The sequence below is a fragment of the Salminus brasiliensis genome, chromosome 10, assembly GCF_030463535.1.
Source record: "Salminus brasiliensis chromosome 10, fSalBra1.hap2, whole genome shotgun sequence".
NCBI lineage: Eukaryota > Metazoa > Chordata > Actinopteri > Characiformes > Bryconidae > Salminus > Salminus brasiliensis.
In genome coordinates this window covers 2,645,454-2,673,254 of record NC_132887.1, presented here as the reverse complement: position 1 = coordinate 2,673,254, position 27,801 = coordinate 2,645,454, and the positions used below count along the sequence as shown (strand labels likewise).

General features: G+C 41.5%; 1 protein-coding gene across 1 annotated transcript; it reads right to left on the bottom strand.

Moving 5' to 3' along the window:
- Window positions 1-27,801, bottom strand: wdhd1 (WD repeat and HMG-box DNA binding protein 1). The gene is made up of 25 exons (XM_072690230.1): window positions 27,725-27,801; window positions 26,762-26,873; window positions 26,104-26,255; window positions 24,633-24,744; window positions 21,957-22,007; window positions 21,431-21,526; window positions 19,888-19,980; window positions 19,524-19,630; window positions 18,548-18,713; window positions 17,702-17,912; window positions 17,292-17,464; window positions 15,220-15,404; window positions 13,733-13,974; window positions 12,933-13,070; window positions 12,648-12,804; window positions 11,880-11,994; window positions 11,255-11,386; window positions 9,780-10,003; window positions 8,712-8,851; window positions 8,443-8,502; window positions 8,157-8,188; window positions 7,444-7,611; window positions 6,915-7,057; window positions 6,406-6,541; window positions 1-614 (listed from the first exon to the last, which is right to left on the bottom strand). Exons 1-25 carry the CDS (start codon window positions 27,799-27,801, stop codon window positions 426-428), a joined length of 3,411 nt encoding a protein of 1,136 aa, XP_072546331.1. The 3' UTR covers window positions 1-425.

The following is a 27,801-nucleotide window of genomic DNA, read 5'->3' as shown; positions in this document are numbered from 1 at the left end:
TAACCATATAAAAGAGATTTTATTTGTTTTTGTTTACATACAGAACAGAGCTCACGAACATATGTACAAACAACCGAGAACCAAACATTTTTGACAGAAAAAAAAAACAAAACAAAAAAACAAAAAAACAAAAAAAACACAGGAATATGCCCTAATCTCACACTAAGGAGGCTTTGTTACACTCCAGACTGAGGTGACAAGATACTCAGCTACACACACACACACACACACACACACACACACACACACACACACTTCGGTTTTCCAAGTGCCTCTTCTGCTCTCTCACACACACCAACCGCAAGATCCCGCCCTTATCTCCCTGAAGAATCATCACAGACCCAACAGGAGCGACCGGTTCCCTCTATAAATGAGCACCGCAGCTTCTCCGAATATTAAAATCAGATAAAACAGAAGTGAAGGCTTTAGCTCTTGTTGAAGGCGAACGCAGACAGCTTGGCTGAAGTGTCCTGAGGCTTCTTCTTCTTCTTAGCGCTGTTCTCCTCCACCTCCATCTCCCCACCCACCTCCTTATTCTCCTCTTCCTCCTCACGCTTCCTTTTCTTCAGGTCCGCTGCCTCTGCTGACCCACCCTTCGCTCGCTCAGTCCACTTCTGCAGAGGAGAGACAGAAAACGAAAATGTCAAAGTGTGAGAGATCGGAGGCTTGGATTATAGGACCAGGTGTCCTAGTAAGTGTCCTGTTCCTGGTTTCTAGAAGAAGCTGGATTTGGAAAATGCTTCAATTCTAAAATCCAAAAATTAATGACTCAAAGCACAACTGCAACCACATGGGGTACCCTAACAACTGCAACACCACAGCAACCACACGGGGTACCCTAACAACTGCAACACCACAGCAACCACACAGGGTACCCTAACAACTGCAACACCACAGCAACCACACGAGGTACCCTAACAACTGCAACACCCCAGCAACCACACGAGGTACCCTATCAACTGCAACACCCCAGCAACCACACGAGGTACCCTAACAACTGCAACACCCCAGCAACCACACAAGGTACCCTAACAACTGCAACCACACAAGGTACCCTAACAACTGCAACCACACAAGGTACCCCAACAACTGAAACACCACAGCAACCACCTAGCAGGACTAGAGCAACCATCTCCTACCCACTTCAAAATTGTAGCAACCACCTGGTATCTCAAAGCATCCATATAGCAATATAATTGCAACCTAGCAACCACTTGGTACATCACTGCAACCACCTAAAAAAACACCCTAGTTACCACCTTGCATTAGTCTAGCAGTTGTACTTTTTAGCTCTGTAGATCGAGCTGTAATTGACCAATCTAACTTGCTTTTAACTGGATTATTTGTTTTTAAATTAAACAATGAAAATCCACAAAAATGTTTAAAAGATAAAAATAATTAGTAAATAAAAACAAAACTAATCATTTTCAGTATCAATTAACCGAAACTGGTAACAGTAAGCAGTTACACTGATCACGTTATATAGTATGCTTCAGGAAAGGCCTGTACTGTTCTTCCTATACTGTACTACACTCTACTACACTATCTTTACTAGAGTATACTACACTACTACACTACCTTTACTACAGTATACTACACTACTACCCATACTACACTATCTTTACTAGAGTATACTACACTACTACCCATACTACACTATCTTTACTACACTCTACTACCTATACTACACTACCTTTACTACAGTATACTACACTACTATACTACCTTTACTACAGTATACTACACTACTACCCATACTACTCTACCTTTACTACAGTATACTACACTACTACCCATACTACTCTACCTTTACTACAGTATACTACACTACTACCCATACTACACTATCTTTACTACAGTATACTACACTACTACCCATACTACACTACTACCCATACTACACTACCTTTACTACAGTATACTACACTATCTTTACTACAGTATACTACACTACTACACTACCTTTACTACAGTATACTACACTACTACCCATACTACACTATACTACACTACTACCCATACTACACTATACTACACTACTACCCATACTACACTATCTTTACTACAGTATACTACACTACTACACTACCTTTACTACAGTATACTACACTACCTTTACTACAGTATACTACACTACTACCCATACTACACTACCTTTACTACAGTATACTACACTACTACCCATACTACACTACCTTTACTACAGTATACTACACTACTACACTACCTTTACTACAGTATACTACACTACTACCCATACTACTCTACCTTTACTTCAGTATACTACACTATTCTACTACCCATACTACACCACCTTTACTACAGTATACTACAGTACTACCCATACTACTCTACCTTTACCACAGTATACTACACTACTACCCATACTACTCTACCTTTACCTTATTATACTACACTATCTTTACTACAGTATACTACACTACTACCCATACTACACTACACTACTATACTACCTTTACTACAGTATACTACCCATACTACTCTACCTTTACCTTATTATACTACACTATCTTTACTACACTCTACTACCCATACTACACTACCTTTACTACAGTATACTACACTACTATACTATCTTTACTACAGTATATTACATTACTACACTATCTTTACTACAGTATACTACACTACTACCCATACTACTTTACCTTTACCTTATTTTACCACACTGCCTTTATTACAGTATACTACACTCTACTATACTACCCATACTACACTATCTTTATAATCTTTTTAAAAAAGAATAAAATAAATTAAAATAAAACAATTCTACATTTCCACTGATGCCCTTGTCTAGTTATATTTGCAGTTGGATATTTCTTTTATTACTTGCAAAGCTATTAGAAAAATATTAGAACCCATAAAAAACAAAAACAAACAAAAAAAAATAAATAAAGATTAATAAAAAAAAGTAAACATGTAATTTGGGCCTTTCCTATGACAAGAGTGGGCAATTGGACAACAGGCATCATCTTTAAACTAATAATTTCTTACTCACTTAGGGACATTTGAACCCAATTTTTTGGGAGTTAAATCAGTAAAGACCAGCAGTTATTCTGATCACAACAGATCCTGTATGTTTTGGAAAGGTCTACACTATACTGTACTACCTATTACTACACTGCCGATATCATACCATACAGCCTTTACTGTACTATACACATATACCGCAGGACAGCGGCCAACAGGAAATAAATAAATAAACAAATAAATAAATAAATAAATAAAGTAAAAATAATAAGTTTTCTTCCTCCTCTCCTACAAAGTTCTCGCTCTGAGCAGGTTTTCTGGCGGCGGTGACATTTAGATTTGGTCACGTGTGTCTGATCACCAGCGCAACTCCACAGATGTCTGAGTGTAATCAGTATCGACAGACGGAGCAGCTCCAGCCCGTCCAGACGCATTCGCTTCCTCAGTGAGCAGACAAAGCTGGTGGACATTACGGAGGCTGAGGGATGACTCACCAAACACATCACACTTATGAGAGCCTGAGCCCACTCCACACGTTCACCGTCCATCCACCCATCTCTCCACCTCTATTCACTCAGCCCTGAAACACACACTCGGAGCCAGCCCCCCCCCCTCCTCAGCATTAACATAAGATCAATGAGCTCAGTGCAGCCCCCCAGGCCACGTTTCCAGAGCAACACCACAGACAAGCCAGAACACCCCCAATACAGACTAACACACATACACACACACACACACACTTTTGTTTTTATACAATGGCAGGATGGTGCAGCTTTATGCGAAAGTTTGGGCACCCCTGGCCAAACGACATGTTTTAATACTTTTCTAATAATTAATAAATCCTCTAAATAATTAAATAATTGTTCTACATTTGTTTGCTGATTTTAATATATTGTTTAATAAATTAATAAAATAAATAAATACAAACCAACCACACCCCCCTCCCACTTTCCAAATATACTACATGTCCAAATGTTCGTGGACATCCCTTCTAATGAATGCATTCAGCTCCTTTAAGCTGCTCCCAACCAGGCATGGGCTAAATGAGGGGTGTAAATCCCCCCCAGCATTGAGCTGTGGAAGGTGGAGCTCCATCCAGTACTTTTGATCAGGATGAGCTGGTGATCATCATCATCAACGCTGCTCTTGTCGCTGAATACAATCAAATCCTCACAGCAATGTTCCTCCAAAATCTAGTAGACAGTCTTCTTCTCTGGACAGTAGAGACAGTTACGCCAACAAAAGCAGGATCAGCTCTTTTTAATAGCCTTGATTTTAGAAGAAACAGTGAATCAACAGGTGTCCCAATACTTTTGTCCATTTAGTGTATTTGGCTCTGATCTCTCTTTAGTCCGAAGTTAAACCTTACATCCAGATCTTTGCTCTTGCTGTGTCGTCTATAGGGAGTAAATCACTGCTGTCCAATGAAAACCATGCATCTCCATTTTTGTCCGATTTCAGTTTCCGCCATGGTTTGAACCCTGACTTCCATTGAAACTTAAGCACATTTTTGCTCTCTTGTAAAGTCACTATTTTGGAGATACATGTTTTTCTTCAGACAGCAACAATATGAATCTATATGCAATATGAATTTTTAAAGCCAATCATTAGTTTTAATCTCAGTAACTAAAAAAATAAAAATATAAAATAAAAAAGAAATAAAAATACAAAAGTGCTTTATGATGTTTGAGTTGTGACGTTCCTGTAGGTTACAGCTGCGATTCTGTATGTCCTGAACACACACACACACACACACACACACACACACACACACACACACACACACACACACACACACACACACCTCACCGCTGCAGTGTGCATAGTTTCTACCATTTACTGTGTCGACATCACCCACACAGAGTGTCTACACCCCCCCCCAACCCCAATTAGGTAAAAAATTTACATACCGGTTCCCATGACAACCAGGCCGAGGGGTTTTCACTAATAAAATTAAACGAGACGACACCTGAACCCACGATCCCAAACAACCACGCTCCCTTATAAACAGCGGACCTGAGGGAAATTCCCCTGTACGCCGTCCAGCTCGTTTTACAGGGTGTTTAGAGAGGTTTACACGAGCGGCAGACTGAAGCACGTCTCCCTGAACCCCGTTAATAAAGCGATAATTACTGCGTATTAAACACTGATTAAACATAAATAAATAAATAAATAAATAAAAGGAATCTTTTGAAACCGAACGCAGCGGAGCTCTGATTTCCACCATCCCTCACCGGGATACGGCAGCATTCTGAGATATGATAACCGTGACATTTCTGCCGACAGGCTGGAGGAAGATCTGAGGAAAGTATTGCACACAGCCCTCAACTACAGCTGAGGAGACTTCAGGGCCTACGCTGACCGGTACAGTGCTGATGTGTGAATCTCTCAATCAGTGATGCTGGAAATGACTAAACAAAACTAAACGGTTACATTAAATTAACCATTAAACTGCAACATCATTTGACTTATTGTTTGTTATAATAAATAAATAATTTATTAATTAAAATTAAATAATAAATAACAATTACAATAACATTATTATTAGTATTTATAATCATTAGCAGTAGTAGTAGTAGTAGTATTAGTATTAATATTTCTATAATACATGGTGGAACTAATAATGAACTATGACTACAGCATTAATCAACTTTATAGGCACTATAATTATTATATTAATTAATTATTATAATAATTATTATATTATAAGGCAGTATTATTATTATATGAAGCATGACAGTAATAATAATGAACGGTCAATACTACCACTATTCCTACTACTGCTACTAATAATAATAATTATAAACAATGAAAACAATAGCAATAATTATATAAAGTATGGTAATAATAAAGACTTTATTATTATTATTCCAAAGTATTTGTGTGTGTGGGGGGGGTGATACATAATACTACTGCTACTACTACTAATAATGTTTCAACAAATGATTGCGGTAATATTAAACTATGAAATTAAATTAACCATTAAAAAACTTCAGCAACAATTTGAATTATTGTTTGTTGCAATATTAATAAAAATAATATAAAATATTGATAAATATCAATTACAATAACAGTATTATAATTTCTATATTAATAATAATGAACTATGATCATGCTAACTCCTTTAAAAAAAAGGGCAAATAAAAGTAATAATTATATAAAGTATGGTAATAAAAATAAAAACTACAACTTGAATGGCAGTGATCATAATAATAATAATAATAAAAATATTGAACAATGACAATATACTAAATCCACTCAAACTACTACTACTACTAATAATAATAATAGTAATCATCCCAAGTATTGGGAGCGATTATTATTATTAATAATAAGTAGCACACTAACATTATTATTATTTTTACTATTATTACTCACAATAATAATCCCTTACCAGTATACAAATTATCTTACCAGTCTGTCGTCGGCTGAGAGCGTGCGGAAGCGGCCCATAGCCTCTTTAATGATCTCGGTCTCTTCCAGGTCAGGACTGTCAGCGAGAATGCTCTTCCTGTTCTCTTCAAGCCACAGCTGGAAACCTGTCTTCGGCCTGGGAAACACACACACACAGACACAGACACACAGAGACACAGACACACAGACACAGACACACAGACACAGACACACAGACACAGACACACAGACACACAGACACAGACACAGACACAGACACAGACACAGACACAGACACAGACACACAGACACACAGACACACAGACACACAGACACACAGACACACAGACATTACAAGCTGAGCCAGTTGTTTACCAGCTCTAGTAATCAGCGTGTGTGTACTTGTCTTGGAGCACGATGAACAGCCGCTGTGTAGGAAAGCTGCTGTAGGAATAAACACGCCTCGCCTCGCCCCCATTAGTTCACCTCACCTTCTCAGGATATTTGATTTTTATTTCTACATATCCTACCTCACGTTCTCCACGTTATCTGCTGCTGCTGCTGCCGGGCTGGGCTGTACTGTCCGCTTCTCCGTTTCCCGCTCAGGTTCTTTCTCCTCCAGCTTCTTACTCGCTCCTTTACTGGCGCTCATCTGCAGCAGGGTGGCCTGGGTCTAAAATACAGAGACGACACAACTTCAGAGGAAATTTTATATACAGGCAAATTTTAAATATCCAACAGTATCAGTATCCAGCTGCAGCTCCAGCTAGTGAACTCAAAGCTAGCTACTGTGTGTGTGTGTGGGTGGGTGGGTGTGTGTGGGGGGGGGGTCATGTGCCAACATTAAGACCGCTGGCAGCCTGAGTGCATCCCGCAGATCAACCAGAGAGAAACGAACGGGCAAGACGTCAGGCCTGACCGTCTCTGTATTGTGAGATGGACATTGGATAAGAGCAGCATCGCTGAACGACAGGCCGTCAAGCTCAGAAACCTGCAGGGCTCCAGAGGTCAGTGTGTGTGAGCGTTTGCGTGTGTGTGTGTTTGATCAGTGGACTGTACCTTGCTCCTGGGTTTGGGGGCCAGAGGCTTCAGCACTGGAGCTTTGCTCTGCTTTGAGGAGCTGGCCAGTGCTGACGGTTTCCTGCTGGACACGGTCATGGTGTCAAGAACATTAGCTGCTCTGATCTGACCTGCAGGAGATCCTGAGGACTTTCCTCCTCCAGAGACCTAGAGGACACCGTGATGCAATACATATGTTCATCTGTCAATTAATAATAAAATAACTCAGTTATTAGTGAAATTTTACGTCTGTTTTACTGCTCAGATTGAGATCGCAGCTTAATATTCATCAGCAAAACTGGTTTGTGGCATTACAGTAGCTTTAGAATTCATTCTGTGGTTAAAACTTAAACAAGACCATTTTTACATAATTTTTTACATAACAGATTTCTGCCTGCAGTTCTCTTAAAATGGATGCTATAAAAAAGTATATATATATATATATATATATATATATATATATATGGGTATACCCAGTTATAAGGCTTTAACGTTGTGTTTTCCTAGTGTGTAGTAAAAGTGCAGCAGTCGAGCTGTTCACTTTTCTATATTTACACATTTTTTATATATATATGTTGATATATGGTTAACTTAAATGTAGTAAATATGATATGAATATGTATGAAAATGCTGCAGGATTATCAATTAACTTTAAAGCCATGGTATACCAATAAAAACAGTAACTCCACGTTCACAGCAGTACGTAATCTTACCTTAAACGGGTTCACGCGGCCTTCTTTACTGACTGTGGGGGGGATAAAAATGAAAAAATTAATGAAACTATTTTTTATTTATATAACTACTTTTTATTATATAAACTTCTCTGCATTATTTGTATGAAGGTAAACGCTGGTACACTACGAATAAGATTTCCTTGACATTTAGTCTCCATGTGATATTACAGAATATATATATATATCATCATATATTTATATATATATATATATATATATATATATATATAAATTATAAACTTCTCCTAACGCCCGTTTATCTCACCTGGTTTTGGGGAAGGCCTCTCAGGTGATCCTTTAGGGCCTTTACTGAATGGGTTCATACCTGCAGAGTCAATCAAACAGAGCAGCATATTAAAAGAGGGAAGATTTATACCAAGGGGGACATACAAGATAAAAAAAAACAAGAAAAAACATTGATGGTTTTAATGTTTTGGCTGATTCCTGTTCTCTGCAGCACTTTCATACTGGCAATAACTATTACATTGGTCACAAACTCTGAACGAATCACAGGAAAGTAAACTGTCTTCTTACGTGGCCTCCTGCTCTCTGCTGTTTCTTCGGCTTCCATTGCTTCTTCCTGTCCAGCCTCCTCCTCGTCCTCCTCGTCCTCACCGTTCTCCTGCGCTGCTCTGCTGCTGGAGAGTCTGGACGCTCTGCTGGCTTGGTTAAACCTGTGAACACCAGATGTACTCACAGTTTCAGTGTAAAACCAGGTTCTAGGTTTCTTATTAGAATTCTCCTCAGGAGGAAAAGTTAGGAAAATTAATTAGATGATTAATTTGAGCCAAAAGGCAAAAGGTGACAGCGGCAAGAAAAGCTCCCTCAGAGCTGGAGGGGGGGGCGGCATCTACGGGTCTGGAGGTCAGACGCACTTAAGAATTGTTGAGAAATTTATTATTTATATTATTTAGGATTAATTTACCATTTTAAAACTATTTTTATTTTTATTTTTTACTTTTTATCTAAAAAAAAACGGTTATTTAAAAATAAATAAATAAATAAATAATAATCTTAGTACAGTTTTGTGAATCTGTCCCAGAGCCCTAAAACAACCCTCTGAATTAGCGAGTTGATGACTAATGCCATGGTTCTGACGTCAGTAGTGGGGAAATGCATGGAACAAGCAGCATCAGCCCACTGGATCAAGATCAACTGGGTCGGTTCTGGGTATATTGCTCTGCTCTGACGTCTCTCAGGAAGGTACATTAAAAAAAATGTTTGTTTTGCCCTGGTATAATCGTCCTGATGCACACCAGGGAAACATGATTCACCTTATCCAACCCATTAATGAGCCGACTCACGAGCAACGGGCCACAGCGTGAAGAGGACTGAACTGAGGGCTGGAAACGGGGGAGAGGGGGGGGGGGGGGGGGGGTAAATGATATGATAATATCATATCACAATCTTTTAAGACATTTTCACTATAAATTTATTTATTACACAGAAGAACTGCAGCAGTAGTGACCGATTCTTAAAAACTAGTGATGTCCAGGGAGGGCCAGGGATTTACCCCCCCAACCCAACCCAAGCAGTTGGGTTGGGGGGGAGGGGGGGGGGGGGTCTGAATGTAGACCGTTTCAAAGCCAAGATCCAACTCACCCTGTGCTCTGTGCTGTGCTGTGGTAGGTTGGCTCCTCCTCAGGCTCCTCCTCCTCCTCTTCTTGTAGCTGATTGGCCTTCTCCAGAGCGAGTTCGTTGAGCTTCTGAGCCAGAATCATGCGTCTGGAGCGTGAGGCATAACGGATGGCTAAAGTGACCACGCTCTGGGTCATCATCTCAGCTAGCTCCACACAGCGGAACTCCCGCTCCAGCTTACAGGAGAGCTAACACACACACACACACACACACACACACACACACACACACACACACACACACACACACACACATACAATGAAAGACTGTAGCTCCGCCTCCTCAGTGTATATCACAATACCTACATTTAGAGCGTTATTATTATTCACCCTAATGAGAGACTGTAGCTCCGCCTCCTCAGTGTATATCACAATACCTACATTTAGAGCGTTATTAATATACACCCTAATGAGAGACTGTAGCTCCGCCTCCTCAGTGTATATCACAATACCTACATTTAGAGCGTTATTAATATTCACCCTAATGACAGACTGTAGCTCCTCCTCCTCAGTGTATATCACAATACCTACATTTAGAGCGTTATTAATATTCACCCTAATGACAGACTGTAGCTCCTCCTCCTCAGTGTATATCACAATACCTACATTTAGAGTTATTAATATTCACCCTAATGAGAGACTGTAGCTCCTCCTCCTCAGTGTATATCACAGTACCTACATTTAGAGCATTATTAATATACACCCTAATGAGAGACTGTAGCTCCGCCTCCTCAGTGTATATCACAATACCTACATTTAGAGCATTATTAATATTCACCCTAATGAGACTGTAGCTCCTCCTCCTCAGTGTATATCACAGTACCTACATTTAGAGCGTTATTAATATTCACCCTAATGAGAGACTGTAGCTCCGCCTCCTCAGTGTATATCACAATACCTACATTTAGAGCGTTATTAATATTCACCCTAATGAGACACTGTAGCTCCTCCTCCTCAGTGTATATCACAATACCTACATTTAGAGCGTTATTAATATTCACCCTAATGAGAGACTGTAGCTCCTCCTCCTCAGTGTATATCACAATACCTACATTTAGAGCGTTATTAATATTCACCCTAATGAGAGACTGTAGCTCTGCCTCCTCAGTGTATATCACAATACCTACATTTAGAGTGTTATTAATATTCACCCTAATGAGAGACTGTAGCTCCGCCTCCTCAGTGTATATCACAATACCTACATTTAGAGCGTTATTAATATTCACCCTAATGAGAGACTGTAGCTCCTCCTCCTCAGTGTATATCACAATACCTACATTTAGAGCGTTATTAATATTCACCCTAATGAGAGACTGTAGCTCCTCATCCTCAGTGTATATCACAATACCTACATTTACAGTGTTATTTGTTGAATCAGACCCGTTTGATTGCATCAAGCCACCGTTTTCTCCCTGTTCTGATCATCTGAGGAAGACTTACAGCGAACATCTTCATCAGCGCTTCCTGCTGCTCTTTCTCCTGCTGCCGCTGGCCCTCCTCATCAACCTCATAGCCACTGGAGGACAGGAAGCTGAAGTGGTTGTGGAAAAGCACAGAGCGCCAGTACTGCTCCTGAAACAAACAAACAAACAAACAAACAAACAAACAAACAAACAAATTCAGCACAAACATCTAAAGCAGACATTACTGATGGACACAGATGGAATTTGGCCTCCACCTTTAACTGCATCTCTCTACATCTATAATTCCCCATATGTATTTGACATCGTCACAGTTTTACAAAAACCTTGTATCTCCAAACTGGCAGCGTTCCAGGAGAAGGAAAAGAACCCCCCCTAAAGAATCCCCACATTCATCCCGCCCCTCCCTCCCTCCCTCTCTCTCTCCATCCACACATCCCGCCATCCATCCATCCACACCTCCATCCCTCCATCCACACCTCCATCCCTCCATCCACACCTCCCTCCATCCATCCATCTCTTCATCCATCCCTCCGTTCATCCCTCCCTCTCTCCATCCACCCCCCCCCCCCCAATCCATCCATCCCTCCTTCCCTCCCTCCCTTCATCCATCCATCCACAAGGTTTGCTTTACCAAGCCTCACCTCCATCTGGCCCTTCTCTGTGCTGGTCTGACAGAGGGGCAGTGAGAAGGGCAGGATGGACACAGCCGGACGAGGCAGAGTCGGTGGGAAGCGGGAACCTTTACAGGGGATACACCTGCAGAAAACAACAGAGTCTCAGAGTATTCAAATATCATAAATACTCATATTTATAATACTGAACCCTAGATGTACAAACAGCTAGAGCTGCGGCGATAAGCAGGGCATTTTTGACAGTAAGGGTGTCCTCCTTGCTCCACTCCCATTAAAATCAGCCTCCCTCTGATGGTGGAAGCTGTACTTTACCATCAGCTGAGGTGAGATCTACCTGCTACCCTGATGACACTGCAGGACTGTTGGAGGCCCTTCTTTACTCATCTTGAGGTTCTGCTCTTGGGCTGAACTTGCTAGGATGTCCTGACCTGGTCATGTTTGTCAGATGTTCATCCATTGGCTGATCTCTAACTATTCTGAGATCCGTTTTAACCCCTTCCCAGACTCTCACTCTGCATCTCCACCCTCCTTCCTGAAGGCCTCAGAGAGCGCTCTGGATCTGGCCATGATGGTGATCTTCTTCACCACCAGCTTCAACCATCAAGATCAGACCAGACTAAACGTCTGAGGTTTAAATCAGACTCCAGACTCCTCCAGAATAATCCTCTCCAGCCATGTTCTGAACATCTGCAGCTGAGTCTTAGTCTACACATTTAGGTTTTTAATGGGGGTCTTAACTTTTTACACCCCACTCAACATCCCTTTTCGCTGTCTTACCTGAGCTGCTGTGGATTCTCATGGATGCCGACCACCCAGTAATGGTCAGACTTGCCCTTACAGCTGTCCCTGGTGTTGCATATAGGAGTCCATGTGTTCCCCATGGACCGATTCAGCATCCGCACCACGCCCTCGGAGTCCACCGAACACGGGGTCCCTGCAGCACAACACGGTATTCTGATGCTAATTTGAAGCGTGACCCATTCTCCCTTTCACAAGAGCCGTTCAAAGCCCTGAAATGAAAGGCTTTAAGGGGGAGGGTAAACGGGAAGGTGGATGACTCACCCTCTGCACTGAAGCCCACCCAGGCCAAGTAGGATTTGCGGGTCAGCGGCAGCGGCTCTCCGTGGATGATCTGCCGTTTCTTTCTCCCGAGCTGCAGCAGCTGAACCCCCAGAGCCTGATCTCCATCAAAACCAGTACCTGACGACACAGCAAGAGCAAAGATCTGCATGAAAGGTTCAACTTCGGTCTGAAGAGAGAGCAGAGTAAAATACGCTGAATGGACAAAAGTATTTGGACACCTCTTCATTCCCCGTTTCTTCTGAAATCAAGGACAGTATTAGAGAGAGTTTCTCCTGCTTCTGTTGGAGTAATTGTCTCTAATGTCCAGGAAAGAAGGAGGCTTTCTATTAGATTTTGGAGGAGCATTGCTGTGAGGATTTGATTGCATTCAGGAACCAGGGCGTTGAATGATCACCACCTTTCCTCATCATCCCCAACTCAAAGGAGCACCATCTGCCCTCTGATCACACATCAGCACCAAATTGGACACACTACATGGACAAAAGTATTGGGACACCCACACATTCCACCTACAGAAGCTTTTAAGACTACATACAGACACACACACACGCTGGAGTTCAATAAGCTCTTCAGAGACTCCCTTTCTTTCTCTAATGTGTGGAAGACAGACAGACTGCACGACTAGGGGCTCGATTTTATACAGCTGTGACGCAACGGGACTAAATCAGACACCTGAATTCAGTGATGAAGAGGTGTCCCAATACTTTTTTCCATACAGAATAGCTTGAGTTGAGGAGCTTGTGGCGGATATCCACTGTTCTAAAAAGCTTCTCCGATACCTCTGTGGTAAACTATGAGGAGCTGCTCTCCATGTCCTGCCATGCACACCACGGGTCCCGGTAGGCTGAAGATCTCTCTCTGAACTCCACCGATGGAGAAGAGGCGAAGGAGCAAGGCGCTGGTGCCCACCGCTGCCCAGCCAAGCCCCAAACACAAAGCCTGCACATCCTCGCCTTTGGGCAGGTCCACCATCCACTCCTTATTAGTGTCCCAGGAGGAGAAGTGCAGGCACTGGAGCTTACTGCAAACACACACACAAACACACACACACAGATCAAACAGGGTCACTAAGGGGTGGTGATGAAAACAGGGGTACAAAGAGCACAGCACATTCACTCTGCAAATAAGAGACAGACTAAAGACTGGCGGCACAGGTCAGAACTGGTCCAATCTGATAGGATCGCTCTAATCGATTAAACAGATCTGAGAAATCAGCGATGTGAAAACAGCGTTGTGCACCAAAGGCATCATGACGGGGTTTCATGCTCATACAGAGAGGGTGACTGTGTGTTTTCGTAAACGATAGTTCCCTCCTGAACACGGGAAACTGCCTCTTTGTGATGACTAAAAGTAGAAAAGCAAATTCACACCAGACCAGTCAGTCACGCAGACGCCTTCTCTAGACATTATGAGAGCAGTCTGGAGGTGCAGGGTTGTAGAAGACTGTATAAGAGCTGTGCACACGAGCCGTCTCTCTACCACAAACACACGTCGGGAAAATACATTTTTGCAAAAAAACTGCAAAGCTTAATTTACTTCCATTAAACAAATAAAATGTTTCATCTATACACACACACACACACACTACTACCTCTACTACCACTAGTACTACTACTACTACTACTACTACTGCTGCTGCTGCTGCTGCTGCTGCTGCTGCTGCTACTACTGCTACTGCTACTGCTGCTACTACTGCTGCTACTACTACTACTGCTACTGCTACTACTACTACTGCTACTACTACTACTGCTACTACTACTACTACTACTACTGCTACTACTACTACTGCTGCTACTGCAAAAAAAGCTTAATTTACTTCCATTAAACAAAAAAAATGTTTTATCAACACACACACACACACACACACACACACACACAACTACTTCTGCTACTACTACCTCTACTACTGCTGCTGCTGCTACCCCTAGTACTACTACTGCTGCTGCACCTACTACTTCTACTACTGCTGCACCTACTACTACTATTGCTACTGCAAAAAAACTGCAAAGCTTAATTTACTTCCATTAAACAAATAAATTGTTTTATCTATACACACACACACACACACACACACACACACACACACACACACACACACACACACACACAACTACTACTACTGCTACTACTGCTACTACTACTACTGGTACTGGTACTACTACTACTACTACTACTACTACTACTACTACCCATTATACAGTCCACAGACAAAAACACCCACAACCCAAACATTATAAAGCTTGGTTGGGGAGATCTGAGATTTTACCTCGCAAGCTCATCGGTTGCTTTGCAGGCCAGCAGAACGGCCTCCTGGGACAGGTCAGTGATGCAGTGGTCCAGCGTGTTGGTGAGGTGCATGGCGTGATGGATAGCAGTGTCATGAAACTCCACGTCAATGGCGTTGTCCTGATCATCATTATAGCAGCGCACGATACCCACAGAGTTCCACATCTGAAAACACACAATGTAATGAGTACATACAGCTACTTGAAGTTGCACCCATTGTTGACACAGATGTGCAAATGCACACACATCTGGTCTAATCCCTGTAGAGAGGTACTGCCAATACAATAGGACTCTCTGGAGCAGATAAATAAGCACCATGCTGCCTAATGCCAGGCGTGGGCTAAATGAGGGGTATAAAGCCCCCCAGCATTGAGCTGTGGAGCAGTGGAAGACTTCTGTTCTCTGGAAACATCTCTGTGTTCTCCCCAATACTTTTGAGATGATGAGGTGGGGTGGTGATCATCATCCAACACCCTGACCTCACTAAATGCTCTCGTCGCTGAATGCAATCAAATCCTCACAGCAATGTTTCTCCAAAAATCTAGTAGAAATTCTCCTTCTCTGGACAGTAGAGACAGTTACTTCAACAAAAGCAGGACACACACTCGTTTTAAAACTGTCCTTGATTTCAGAGGAAACCGTAAATAAACTGTCCCAATACTTTTGTCCACATAGTATACTTAGTATATCTCTACAGTAAACTCATTAACTGAAGCTAAATCTGACCGTAAACAGGGGTGATCTAGATTCTGTCCTGAACACAGAAATGCAGAGGTCAGCAGGTTCACCTCAGTAAAGCAGCTTTCACTAATTACAGTAAAAGTGTTTGAGATTAGAGCAGCTCTGGATTCACCTTAATCTCTGAACCCAGAAACCTTGTTAAGTCAGTCCTCCATCTACACACATCAGACAGAGGGATGCCTTCTTAGGCAAAATATGGGCACCCCTGTTCCAATGACACGTGTGGATGTTCTAAGTGAAGAGAAGTGAACAGATCCTCTAAAGCAAGATATTTAAATGTACTTTTACTTATTAAATTCAGTAAATAAACTGTAGTTACGATGATCTGGAATGTGTAGCCGTGTGCCTTATTTAAACTTATTTACACATGAGCGCCAACCCTACATACACTCCAGCCCTATGTATTCCGGGGATGTGGAGATGGTAAATCTTTATGTATAAAATGTATTTATTTTACACATACATAAATTCATATTCACACACACACACACACACACACACACACACACACACACACACACACACACACACACAACTAGAGTTATTTACACAGTGTACAGAAGCAGCTACAGGGTTCAAACTATGGAGAAAAGTAAAAACTGAGAATGGAGATACATGGAGATACAAGCTCAGAGGGTTGATTACACTTCATTTACTAAAGACCAAAAATTCAAGGATGCATTAGATGGTTTTATTTACATATTGTTCATCGATTGACAGAAATAATTTTTTAAATATGTGTGTGTGCGCGTGTGTTTTTTTTATTTATATATACATATAAAAATAAATAAAATATATATGTGTGTGTTTTATATATATAATATATATAAAAAAATAAATAAATATATATGTAACACACACATACACACACACATACACACACACTATCTAAATAGATACTTTTTTTTTTATATAACACTTACAGATACTCCCGAATGAAACTAATTTGAAAAGCTTAATCTATTAATCCCATCAATCTAACGCTCAGTCGGTCTCTCTAGTCTAAAGCATTATAACATTATTTGAAACCAAAAGAAATCAAAGAACGTCCTGCATCATAAACCCACCTGTTTTACTTAAGGTAAAGTAAAGCAGTGGTTCCCAACCCTGGTCCTGGAGGCCCCCTCTGCCCCGCACATATTAGTGTTTACCCTGATCCCGACAATCACCTGAAGGTGGTGTTTTTGAGCAGAAAACCACCAAGAGGTGCAGGGCAGAGGGTTCTCCAAAACCAGGGGTGGGAACCAAGTAACCAAGTAACGACCAGACCAGACTGCGCACATGCGTGTGTGTTTGTACATGGACACTCACCATAAAGCGGTGCATGAGGTGTGTTGGAGTAGAGCCTGGCTGGAAGGCTTTCTGGGGTGGGGTGGGCATCGGCCCGTCGTAGACTGGCCGGGTCACTGTTGGAGCCACGGGAGGGAGAATAGCGCTGTCTGCATCATCCTCAGCCAACTTATCCACCTTCATTGACCCGGTGTCTGTAAGGAGGCATCACTGAGCATTAGGGAGCGCGTTTTAAATGAAATAATAGAAGCCATAGCGCCCCCTAGCTTACGGTAGTGTATTACACTCAGTCAGAAAGACTGTGTGAATCATATGACCTAATTATATAGCATTATAGAGCGCCCCCTAGACTCCCTGTAGTATGTGGATGGGGTTGAGCTTTATTCCTGGAGTGCAGTCATGAATCAGAAACAGTGAGGAACGAGACACACCTTGGGAATTATCATCATCATCATCATCAAGGAAGCTCCCTCTGTTCCGCGGCTTTCCAGTAGCCGGCATGAGGTCATCATCATCGTCATCTTCCTCCACAGCATTCTTCGCTGGAGATCCGGAGTCGCTCACGCACTGATCCAACAGCCCATCACCATCATCATCGTCAAACAGATCGTCATAGTCCTTCGGCTCTTTGCTTGCAGCGGCCTGGAGATCAGACAAACAGAAGCATCTCAATAAACACAGATCCGGGCCGGAGCGCTGCTGCTGCACTATATGGAGGTTTGGTGGTGGAGCTGCAGGAGGAGAACCTCTCTCCAGAACTGCTGCTGTGTAACACTGCAGAACCCATAGAGTCATATTAGTGTAAAATCCTGTAGTGTCAGCTACACCTTCTCTCAGCTTGTCCAGAAATGCATGTGTACAGCTATCCATAATGGGGGCGCTCAAAGCATGATTTACACTCTAGGGCAGGGTAGGGAGGGCCACCCCTGGAGTCCTGGAGCGCTGGATTACTGCACAGCGTTTGTGTGGAGGGAAAAATCAGCAAACTATGCTAGTCTCCGTCACCTGTTGTTTACCCCGCTGCCCACCAGGGGGAGCCTAGGAGCCAAAATTCCATGCAAATTCACGTCTATTCAGACATAATGACGCTTAAACTGAATATTAAAAAAATGAATAAATAAATGAATCAAGTAGGGTCGTCCCGATACAGCGAACACACACTCAAGTAAGAGCAGCAGAACTCAAAACTTGAGTAAGCAGAACAGCTCCACGTCAGTGCGTTCACAACAGATGGCTGGGCGACGTTCAGTCCGTTTGAGCCGGAGGGAGAAACTGACCTTGGTGTTCTTGGTGGTAGCAGATGAAGAGGAAGATGAAGATGCGGACGATGCACACACTCCATCCAGCAGACCCAGGCAGCCCTCAGTGTCCGTGTAAGCGATCTGTCCTCCAGAGGGGTGCCAGGCCATCCCACACACAGTGTAACCTCTCTCATGCTTCTGTCTGAGGGCCAAATTAAAAAGAAATCTATATATATATAAATAATAATCATAAATATCATATATATATATATATGATTTATTTATTTTTAATAGGTATATATTTTTTATTTTTAACCCTATATACTACCCTAGAGGGTGCCATCTATCTATCTATCTATATATTTCATGCGCCTTACTACACACAATAGGGGTGTAACGATGTGTGTATTCACACCCAGCCATCTACATAGATATCTATAGAGATATCTATCTATCTACCTATATCTATCTCTCTCTCACACACACACACACATACATATATATATATATATATATATATATATATATATTGCAGCTACAGGTTCCCAAATACGCTAATGAAATCTACCCTAATAGTGCGTACCATGATGGCTGGGTGTGAATATACACATCATTACACCCCTATTGTGTGTAGTAATGCACATGGGTGACACACAACACCTCCAATTCATCACAAATATAACATTACATTTTCTTTAAAAAAATTTATTCAGAGATATGCTGCACTAAATCCTGCTTATTTCTTATTATATTATTTTCTTATGCTTCTTTTTCTCACATCTGGACGTACTCCAGGTCAGAAAAACGGGGGAAAACTCTCACTAACATAAACAGAGTTTCTGATGGCAGAGCGTATTTCTGGACGTTACCATTAAAAGTAAACAACGCAGCATCGATCAGAGGGCTGACGCACTAGATGCTGGAGGAGTACTGCAGAAAATGGGCACAACCTTCTTAATTTGGGAAGAAACGCTGAACAAACAGGTGTCCACAAACTTGTGGCACACGTTACCTCTCGGTGCACAGCTTGGCTTCGACGTCCCACACAGCGAGAACTCCTCCCACCGTTCCAGCTGCCAGGAACTTCCCACACGGTGACCAAACCACCACGTTAATGACCTGCTGATTCAGAGAGCACACAGGAAAACCTGACGAGCGCTTTTAACAGCCCTGGAACACCCAACCTCACCCCCCACCCCTGACCGCAAAGTTTCCACATCTTTAAGAAATAAAGGAACGTGAAAGGTTACTAGCTCTACAACCGCCAAGACATGCAGTAAGAGTCCCTGAACCATCCCCACTTTCACAAACCCACCATTTCCACCATTCTCAACACAATCAGTAAACCAGGAGGCGGAGGTCCAGTCTTTACTGACCTGAGTTAACAGGTCATCAGACAGAGTCCCAACATGAGTCCAGGAGTTCCTCTCATAGAGCTGAACAGTCGTGTCCACTGGAACGGCGAGCAGCTATAACAAAACACACAAGAGACTGAGACCCCAATCCCAAATACAGACCAGTGCAGACCAGTGCAGACCAGTGCTCCCACCCTACAGTAGAAGCTCCAGATCTCATCAGAACAGATAAAGCAGGTGAAGATAAATCCAGTAAAAAGGAGAAACAAGAGCTTCTCATTCTGAAGAAAGAAAGTAGTGAGATCTTGTCGGTGAGCTAGTCTGAAGAACAGAGCTCGGTTCCTCCAGGGTTCTCCTGGATGCCCCCCAGTCCAGCCAGCACAGCGTGGAGGATGTGTTCAACTCCATCAGCAGCAGCAGCAGCAGCAGCAGCAGCTCACCTGATTTACCATCATTAAGCCCTGATTTACCACCAAACCAGGTGTTGATCTGAGGAGAACTCTAAATAACACTAGACTCCATGAGAGAGGAGAACTTTGGAGATGTTCTAATGATGAACACAGTGATGGAGAACCTCCACGACTGATAGCGTATATTCTAATATCAGTGATTTACTGTGGAGATATACACTTACTGCCCGTTCGGTGCAAAAGGTTGGTGTGGGTGGATGGATTAGGGTATATTGCATATTCCACACTCAGACACTGAGAACTTCCCCACTGTGGGACTAATAAAGGATTATCTTCTCATCTTCAGGGCTGAATTTATGGACCAAGGCAGAGGATTTATCATCCAGGGTTATGAATGTTTATATGTAAAGGTTACTGTCAATATACAGCCTGGAACTGTGTGTTAGTTCACACAATGACATTTAAGGGCTGGTGGGTAAGAACTGCTGAACAACACTACTGTTCAGAAGATTGGAATCACTTATTATTATTATTATTATTTTTAATAATATTATTTTATTGAAAACACTGAACCCAAACTGGGGTGAGTTTCTTGAAACTATCACCCTCACAAATAGAACATTTATATTTATATATAAAATAATATATATATATATATATATACACATATATATACACATATATATATATACACATATATATATACACACATATATATATACACACACACACAACTACAGTTACCAGTGCAAGACTATAGTTAAGCAGAGGTTAATCCTATACCACTACAGTTCCCACAATACCATGCAAATGCAACGGCCTAAAGCTTTTCGTCTTACAGCTACAGGTTCCCAAATTATTATTATTTTTAATAATAATAATATTATTTTATTAAAAACACTGAACCCAAACTGGGGTGAGTTTCTTAAAACTATTACTCTCACAAATAGCAAATAAATGAATGAAGGACGTGAGAACAGAACAGGTCCAGCTGTTTCCTGAGGGGCTTAAATAGGCTGAAATAATGAAAGGGCCCGTTTACACCTGGCATTAACATACGTTCTGTATCCCGAGCTACACTGACCGGATTCTGCTTACACTGGTCATTAAAGTGCTGTCCACTATGTGAGAAGAGAGAAGCAGCAGGTCTGTACCTTTCCAGACTGAGGCTGCCAGGCAAGCCTGCACAGAGATTTAGCATTGCTGACATCACTGGACTTCTGCAGCACCGTCCAATTCACCACCTGAGTCTAAAAAACCAGAGGAAATGACCTTGAACAGGTTATTAAAATATGAACACAAATAAAATGAGTAATTAACTCTATATAACATTAGAATCAACCCAAATAAACATAAAGTCAGTGGTCAGTGAGAGTGTCTACCTGTAATTAACTCTATATAACATTAGAATAAACCCAAATAAACATAAAGTCAGTGGTCAGTGAGAGTGTCTACCTGTAATAACTATATAACATTAGAATAAACCCAAATAAACATAAAGTCAGTGGTCAGTGAGAGTGTCTACCTGTAATTAACTCTATATAACATTAGAATCAACCCAAATAAACAGAAAGTCAGTGGTCAGTGAGAGTGTCTACCTGTAATTAACTCTATATAACATTAGAATCAACCCAAAAAGACAATGAAGAAAGGGGGGGGTGGGGGGGGGTAAGCTCTTACCTGATCTTCTATAGACCACACAGCTACGGAACCGTCACAGCTGGAGGAGGCCTGCAGAGGTTTTCCAATGTTTAGTTCTTATAGATCAGAGAAATATAGAGAAAACTGCACCGTCTGACCATTACAATAAAGATCATTACTGACTGTATTAGTTTCACCAGAAGGATTTGGTTCCGGCAAAAGCCTTAACTGGTCAGATCAACTTCAGAGCAGCAATACTGAACATGTAAGCAACTGGAAATGCTCAATGTTCTCAATGCACCGCAAAACACTTCTTAATAAAATAGTTAATAAAAATAATAAATAATAAATACATTTAGATCAACCATTTGCATACCAACATTTTCTACATCATTATAAGCCAATATTACAAAAATGGGTAAAACATAATATGTTGTAATCTAACCTACCAAACAGGCCCAATAACGCACTAAGCTAGAGCTGGGCGATATGGAAAAAAATTCTATCACAATATTTAAATCAATTTTTACAATATGCAATATTTGTCGCTATATTTTGTCATGTATACTAAATGCGCCAACTGCATGATATAAAAAAAAAAAAAAATTATATATATATATATCCAAGATATCCAATCTCTATCCTATACTGAGTACTGTGATTTTTACTCAAATTAAATTAGACTAACTGCACGTTTCGTTACAAAGAGTGTAATCAATCAGCCCTTTAAGCACTGATAATATTCACAATACACTCATAAAAGCATATTCTGTACCACAATAACATAATTAATCACGATACGATAAAATCTTGTCATATTGCCAACAAACTCAAGCAATTCCTCAGAGAAGTTTAGCATGCTCGCTCCAAAATCTACACTGCTGGCTGACTGTATTAATAATTTAATAATCTGTAATTCACAGTTACCAAAAATTAATAGTAATTAATAATAATTAGTAATTGTAATTAAAAGTAATTAAAGTAAAGGGTATGAGATAACGATATTTAGACCATATTAGTGATTAAGTTGGTCACTGGCCACTGAAAACACACTGAGTAAATGTGGTTGTTTGAGTCAGACTAGACTGTATTTGGGTCCAATTCTGAGGTTAGTCTGTGTGTATCAGACTAACATACATGATGAAATCGATGTGGCGTTGAGTTCAGGCACGTTATCTAACCCCTAAACCCCACTGGCCCCATTTACAGCCATTAAAATATTAACAGATCCGAGCGACAAACTAACAGAAAAGGGAGGCGCCTGCCAGCCGCTGCCCTGCGTGCTGGATGTCGTTGTGGTATAGATTACGGGGGTCAAGGCCATCGAGCCATCCTGCGCTCATATACACGACCTCACATCAACCACAGCAACTCCGAGCTGCCCTTACCCTACTGCCCCCGCACTGCTTCCAGCTGGAGCGTCGATACACTTCAAGATTCACCGTCTGACTCTAATAACTGGAATTATTTTAATCCAGTATGAATCTGGAATGTGTCGTTTTTACAGTGGCTGTTGCAATTAGGTGGTGTGTGTAGGATTTATAGCCTGACCGTTGTAATGCAGTATGAATCTGAATGAGGTGTGTGTATATATGTTTCACAGTCGGACAGTGGGAATCCAGTATGTATCTGAGGTGTGTGTGTGTGTGTGGTTTTCAGTCGGACAGTGGGAATCCAGTATGTATCTGAGGTGTGTGTGTGTGTGTGGTTTTCAGTCGGACAGTGGGAATCCAGTATGTATCTGAGGTGTGTGTGTGGTATAAAGTCTGTAACCCAGATGTAACCTTGTATGTGTGTGTGTGTGTGTGTGTGTGTGTGTGTGTGTGTGTGTGGTTTTCTCAGTCTGACAGTGGTAATCCAGTATGAATCTGCAGTGTGTGTGTATGTAGTTTACAAAGTCGGACGGTGGGAATCCAGTATGAATCTGCAGTGTGTGGTTAGTTGCAGTAATACCTGGAGTCACTGTATCCAGTATGAATCTGGAATGTGTCGTTTTTACAGTGGCTGTTGCAATTAGGTGGTGTGTGTAGGATTTATAGCCTGACCGTTGTAATGCAGTATGGATCTGAATGAGGTGTGTGTATATATGTTTCACAGTCTGACAGTGGTAATCCAGTATGAATCTGAGGTGAGAGTGTGTGTGTGGTTTTCAGTCAGACAGTATGAATCCAGTATGCATCTGAGGTGTGTGTGTGGTTCACACAGTCTGACAGTGATAACCCAGTAGGAATCTGCAGCGTGTGTGTGTGTGTGTGTGTGTATGTAGTTTTCAGTCAGACAGCGGTAATCCAGTTTGTAACTGAGGTGTGTGTGTGTGTGTGTGTGTAGTTTTCTCAGTCTGACAGTGGTAATCCAGTATGAATCTGCAGTGTGTGGTTAGTCTTTACAGACAGAACGGATTGTGGAGTGAGACTGATCCAGTATGAATTGGCAAACTGAGTTAACGGAATGATAAAACCTGCTTGTAAAGCAGTCCTGCTCGGACTTACTGAGCTTTCAACCCAATCCGGAGGGAATTTACACAGATTCTTCATCCGGAATCAATCAGCCAATAAAATACAGGCATATAATAATTTACACAATCTGCTAAAACTAATTCTGTTCCAAAAGTGATTTAATTGTGGGCGGAAAAATAGATAAATTAATCAAATAAATAAATAAATAAATAAATAAATAAATAAATGCTACTACACAATTAAACTACTTTTCACTTACGAGAAATTCATCAGTGGGATCAAAGGCCACACTCAGTACGGGGGCGTCGTGCCCACGGAGAGTTTTCTGTTTACTGCTGTCTGCCACGTCAACCACCTTCACCATGAAGTCACTGAGAAACACACACACACACACACACACACACACACACACACACACACACACACACACACTTCAGACATGCACACAGCCCTCAAACACACCCACCCTCATATTGGAGGTACTGATCTCTCCATCCACAAGGGCGGGAAATGAAGGGAAGCTCATTTCCTAACTCCACCGGAAGAAAAATCAAATAACCTGTTGGGGCTCAGCTGCCGGCGCACGCCCAATCAATATTCAAAACAAAGCACGAGCAGGGAAAATAGCTCAATCGACGGAGCAGCACGCTCCACGCTCTCATTTCTATAATGTCCCCCCATTTAAAAAAATCTATACACCCAACAGTCACTCGCTCAGCCCCCGGTGTGAATATCGGTAAACAATCACAACACTTTCCTCTCTGTGCTGATAGGGATCATAATCACACCGTCTGCAAACACTGAAGACGCTGCAATGAGGAATCCACCACTAGAGGGCGCCGTACAGCAGCGCCCCAAAGAACAATCCTAAGGAGAACCTGATTATCTGCAATCAGACTAGGGTTATTAGTACTATGGAATATTAAAATATATAAAATATCAAAACATTATTTTGTGATAGACATGATACTTAATATTTTAAAAAAAAGGTCCAGAATATCCAAAAACCCATGTTTACGTTACCCCCCCAAACCCCAAATCTGCTGCACTTCATTCAATTAAACAGGACCTATAATACACTCCTCATAATGACCTGTGCAGTTGGTCAGTGTTATTTAAGCACTGGCGATTTTCCTTAACATGCACACAACAGTGGTTCCCAACCCTGGTCCTGATCCAGGAGAACCCTCTTTCGACCCTGGAAGGACCAGGGATGGGGAACACTGCCTTAGAAAACGCTTATGTATAATTCATGTTTAATCACTATATGATCAGTCAGTCATTTTTCACCTCTAATTTTAGAATTAAAAACATGCAATTAAATTAATTTAAATTAAATAATTCTGCTGGTAGGAGTATGAGTTATCACTTTTATTTATATTAATAAAAAAAAATCATCCAGAAAAAACATGTTCATTGTTATAAGTGAAAATATGAGATATATGGATTTTGATCTATATAAGGGCTGTGAGTGAGAGGCACCTCTATATACCAGTGCTCAATTCTATAAGTGCTTCTATAGAGTTTCATTGTGTATAGTGCACAGAATTATAGGACATCCCAGTAAAAGCTTTTTTAATTTATATTAATTAACATTTATATTTTATTCTAATTTAATTAGAATTTTAAAAGCTAAAATAACATTTATTTATAGCATTTAGAGCTATAATAGCTATAGCTATATTAACAGCTCACAATTCCCACATCAGTGCATCTCTAACAGTTCTTACCTCGATCCTGCAGCGACTTTTGTGCCACTGGTGTTGAAAGTGACGTGATTTGCGTTGGTGGTGAAGCGGGTGAGTATTCCATCAGGATCTCCGTCGGGAAACGTGTGAATCTGAACTGTGTTATTGGAAACTGCTGTAACCAATTTACCATTCTGCAGAGAGAAGACCGACATCAGACAGTGACACGGTCATCTAACACACAGTACCGATACATCTAATATCAGAGAACAGGTAGAAACAACAAGGACGGGCGCTGATGGGAGCAGTGGTCTCAAAATGAGGGGTGTTCAGGTCAGTTTCTGGAGTATTGCTGTGCATCTCTGCGATGAAAAACTCAGCATGAAATAAATAAATAAATAAATAAATAAATAATAATAACAATAATAAAATATATATATATATTTTTATTCATTATAAAAGGAGTTAAAGCAGAAGGGGAATGTATTAATATGCAGATCTGAGGGTGTTTTTATTTACAGTGTGTTACAGAATGATTATTAATATTCGTACAGTTACGCAAAAAAGCTTTTATAAAAGAAAGGAGCTCTGGGTTACAGCAAGTTGTAATGAATGACATTAAAAAAAGTAAATAAATAAAAAAATTGTTAAAATAAATCAATCAATCAATCAATCAATCGACCATGAAGTGTAAACTTACCCTCAGAGCCACAGAGTACGCCTTCTCTCCAACATTTATGGATTTAGGATCGTCGTCATCTAAACTCTCCCATATGCGGACATCCCCGTCACTCCCGCAGGTAACAATCCAGCTGCAGCGAAAGTCAGAGGAGACAGAGGAGATACTGAGCGGCAGAATTCCTCGACTACACGACACACACTGCTCCAGACTAATGGAGAATACAGCACAGGACGGTCAGGGATCCAGTCCCTCAGAACTCCCAAAGGCCATTCTCCACTTAAATGTCCAAAAATATCCGGACAGCCTTTCTAAATACAGAAAATTAAAGTAAACATTCTTTAAGGTGCTCCCATTAATGCTATGTCTCCATCACACTGAGCTCAGATCATCTCCAAAGAAAGGCACTGACCAACAGACTGGGACGCTCTGGAGTAGCCATGAGCACAGGGCCTTAAGGTCACAGAGTCCATTACCAAGCATGGGCTAGAGGGGTATGAAGCCCCCCACCATGGGACTGCATTCTCTTACATACAATCCCTTTACACCCTGCACTTCCCCTCACTACTACTACTACTACTGTGCGCTTCCACTCAGTGGCCACATTATTAGAAACAACTTCTTCCCTGTGCTTCCACTCCCTGGCCGTTTTATAAGAAACCCCTACTACTGTGCGCTTCCACTCGCTGGCCACTTTATCAGAAACCCCTACTTCCCTGTGCTTCCACTCACTGCCCATGGTGGTGGCCCTGCTGCCTGCAGAACAGAACAGGTCGAGGGTGAGCCCACCACCCAAACATGCCCAGACAAGAGCAGAAACTGACCATGATGAAGGTCTAGAGAGGAAGACCAACACAAACAATATGATGCATCGAATCGAGGTTAGAAGATAGGAGGTTTCCAATAAAGTGGCCAGGGAGCATAGGATAACGTTATCAGCAGCGAGGGGCGATCGATGGTCTCCTGGCTGAGGTTTACACTCACTTGCCGTCTTCATGGAAGCAGACGTCGGTGTGGCCCTCAGAGTGGCCGTAGCGAATAGGTTTCCTCTCACAGGGCAT

What these genes read in the sequence shown, in the direction of transcription:
- wdhd1 (XM_072690230.1), bottom strand. Translation starts at nt 27,801, where the DNA reads ATGCCCTGTGAGAGGAAACCTATTCGCTACGGCCACTCTGAGGGCCAC. An exon ending in ACCTCATGCACCGCTTTATG is followed by an intron (nt 15,405 to 17,291) that starts GTGAGTGTCCAT and finishes GTGTGTTTTCAG; the next exon opens with ATGTGGAACTCTGTGGGTAT. An exon ending in GCCGCGTGAACCCGTTTAAG is followed by an intron (nt 7,612 to 8,156) that starts GTAAGATTACGT and finishes GGTGTCCTCTAG; the next exon opens with GTCTCTGGAGGAGGAAAGTC.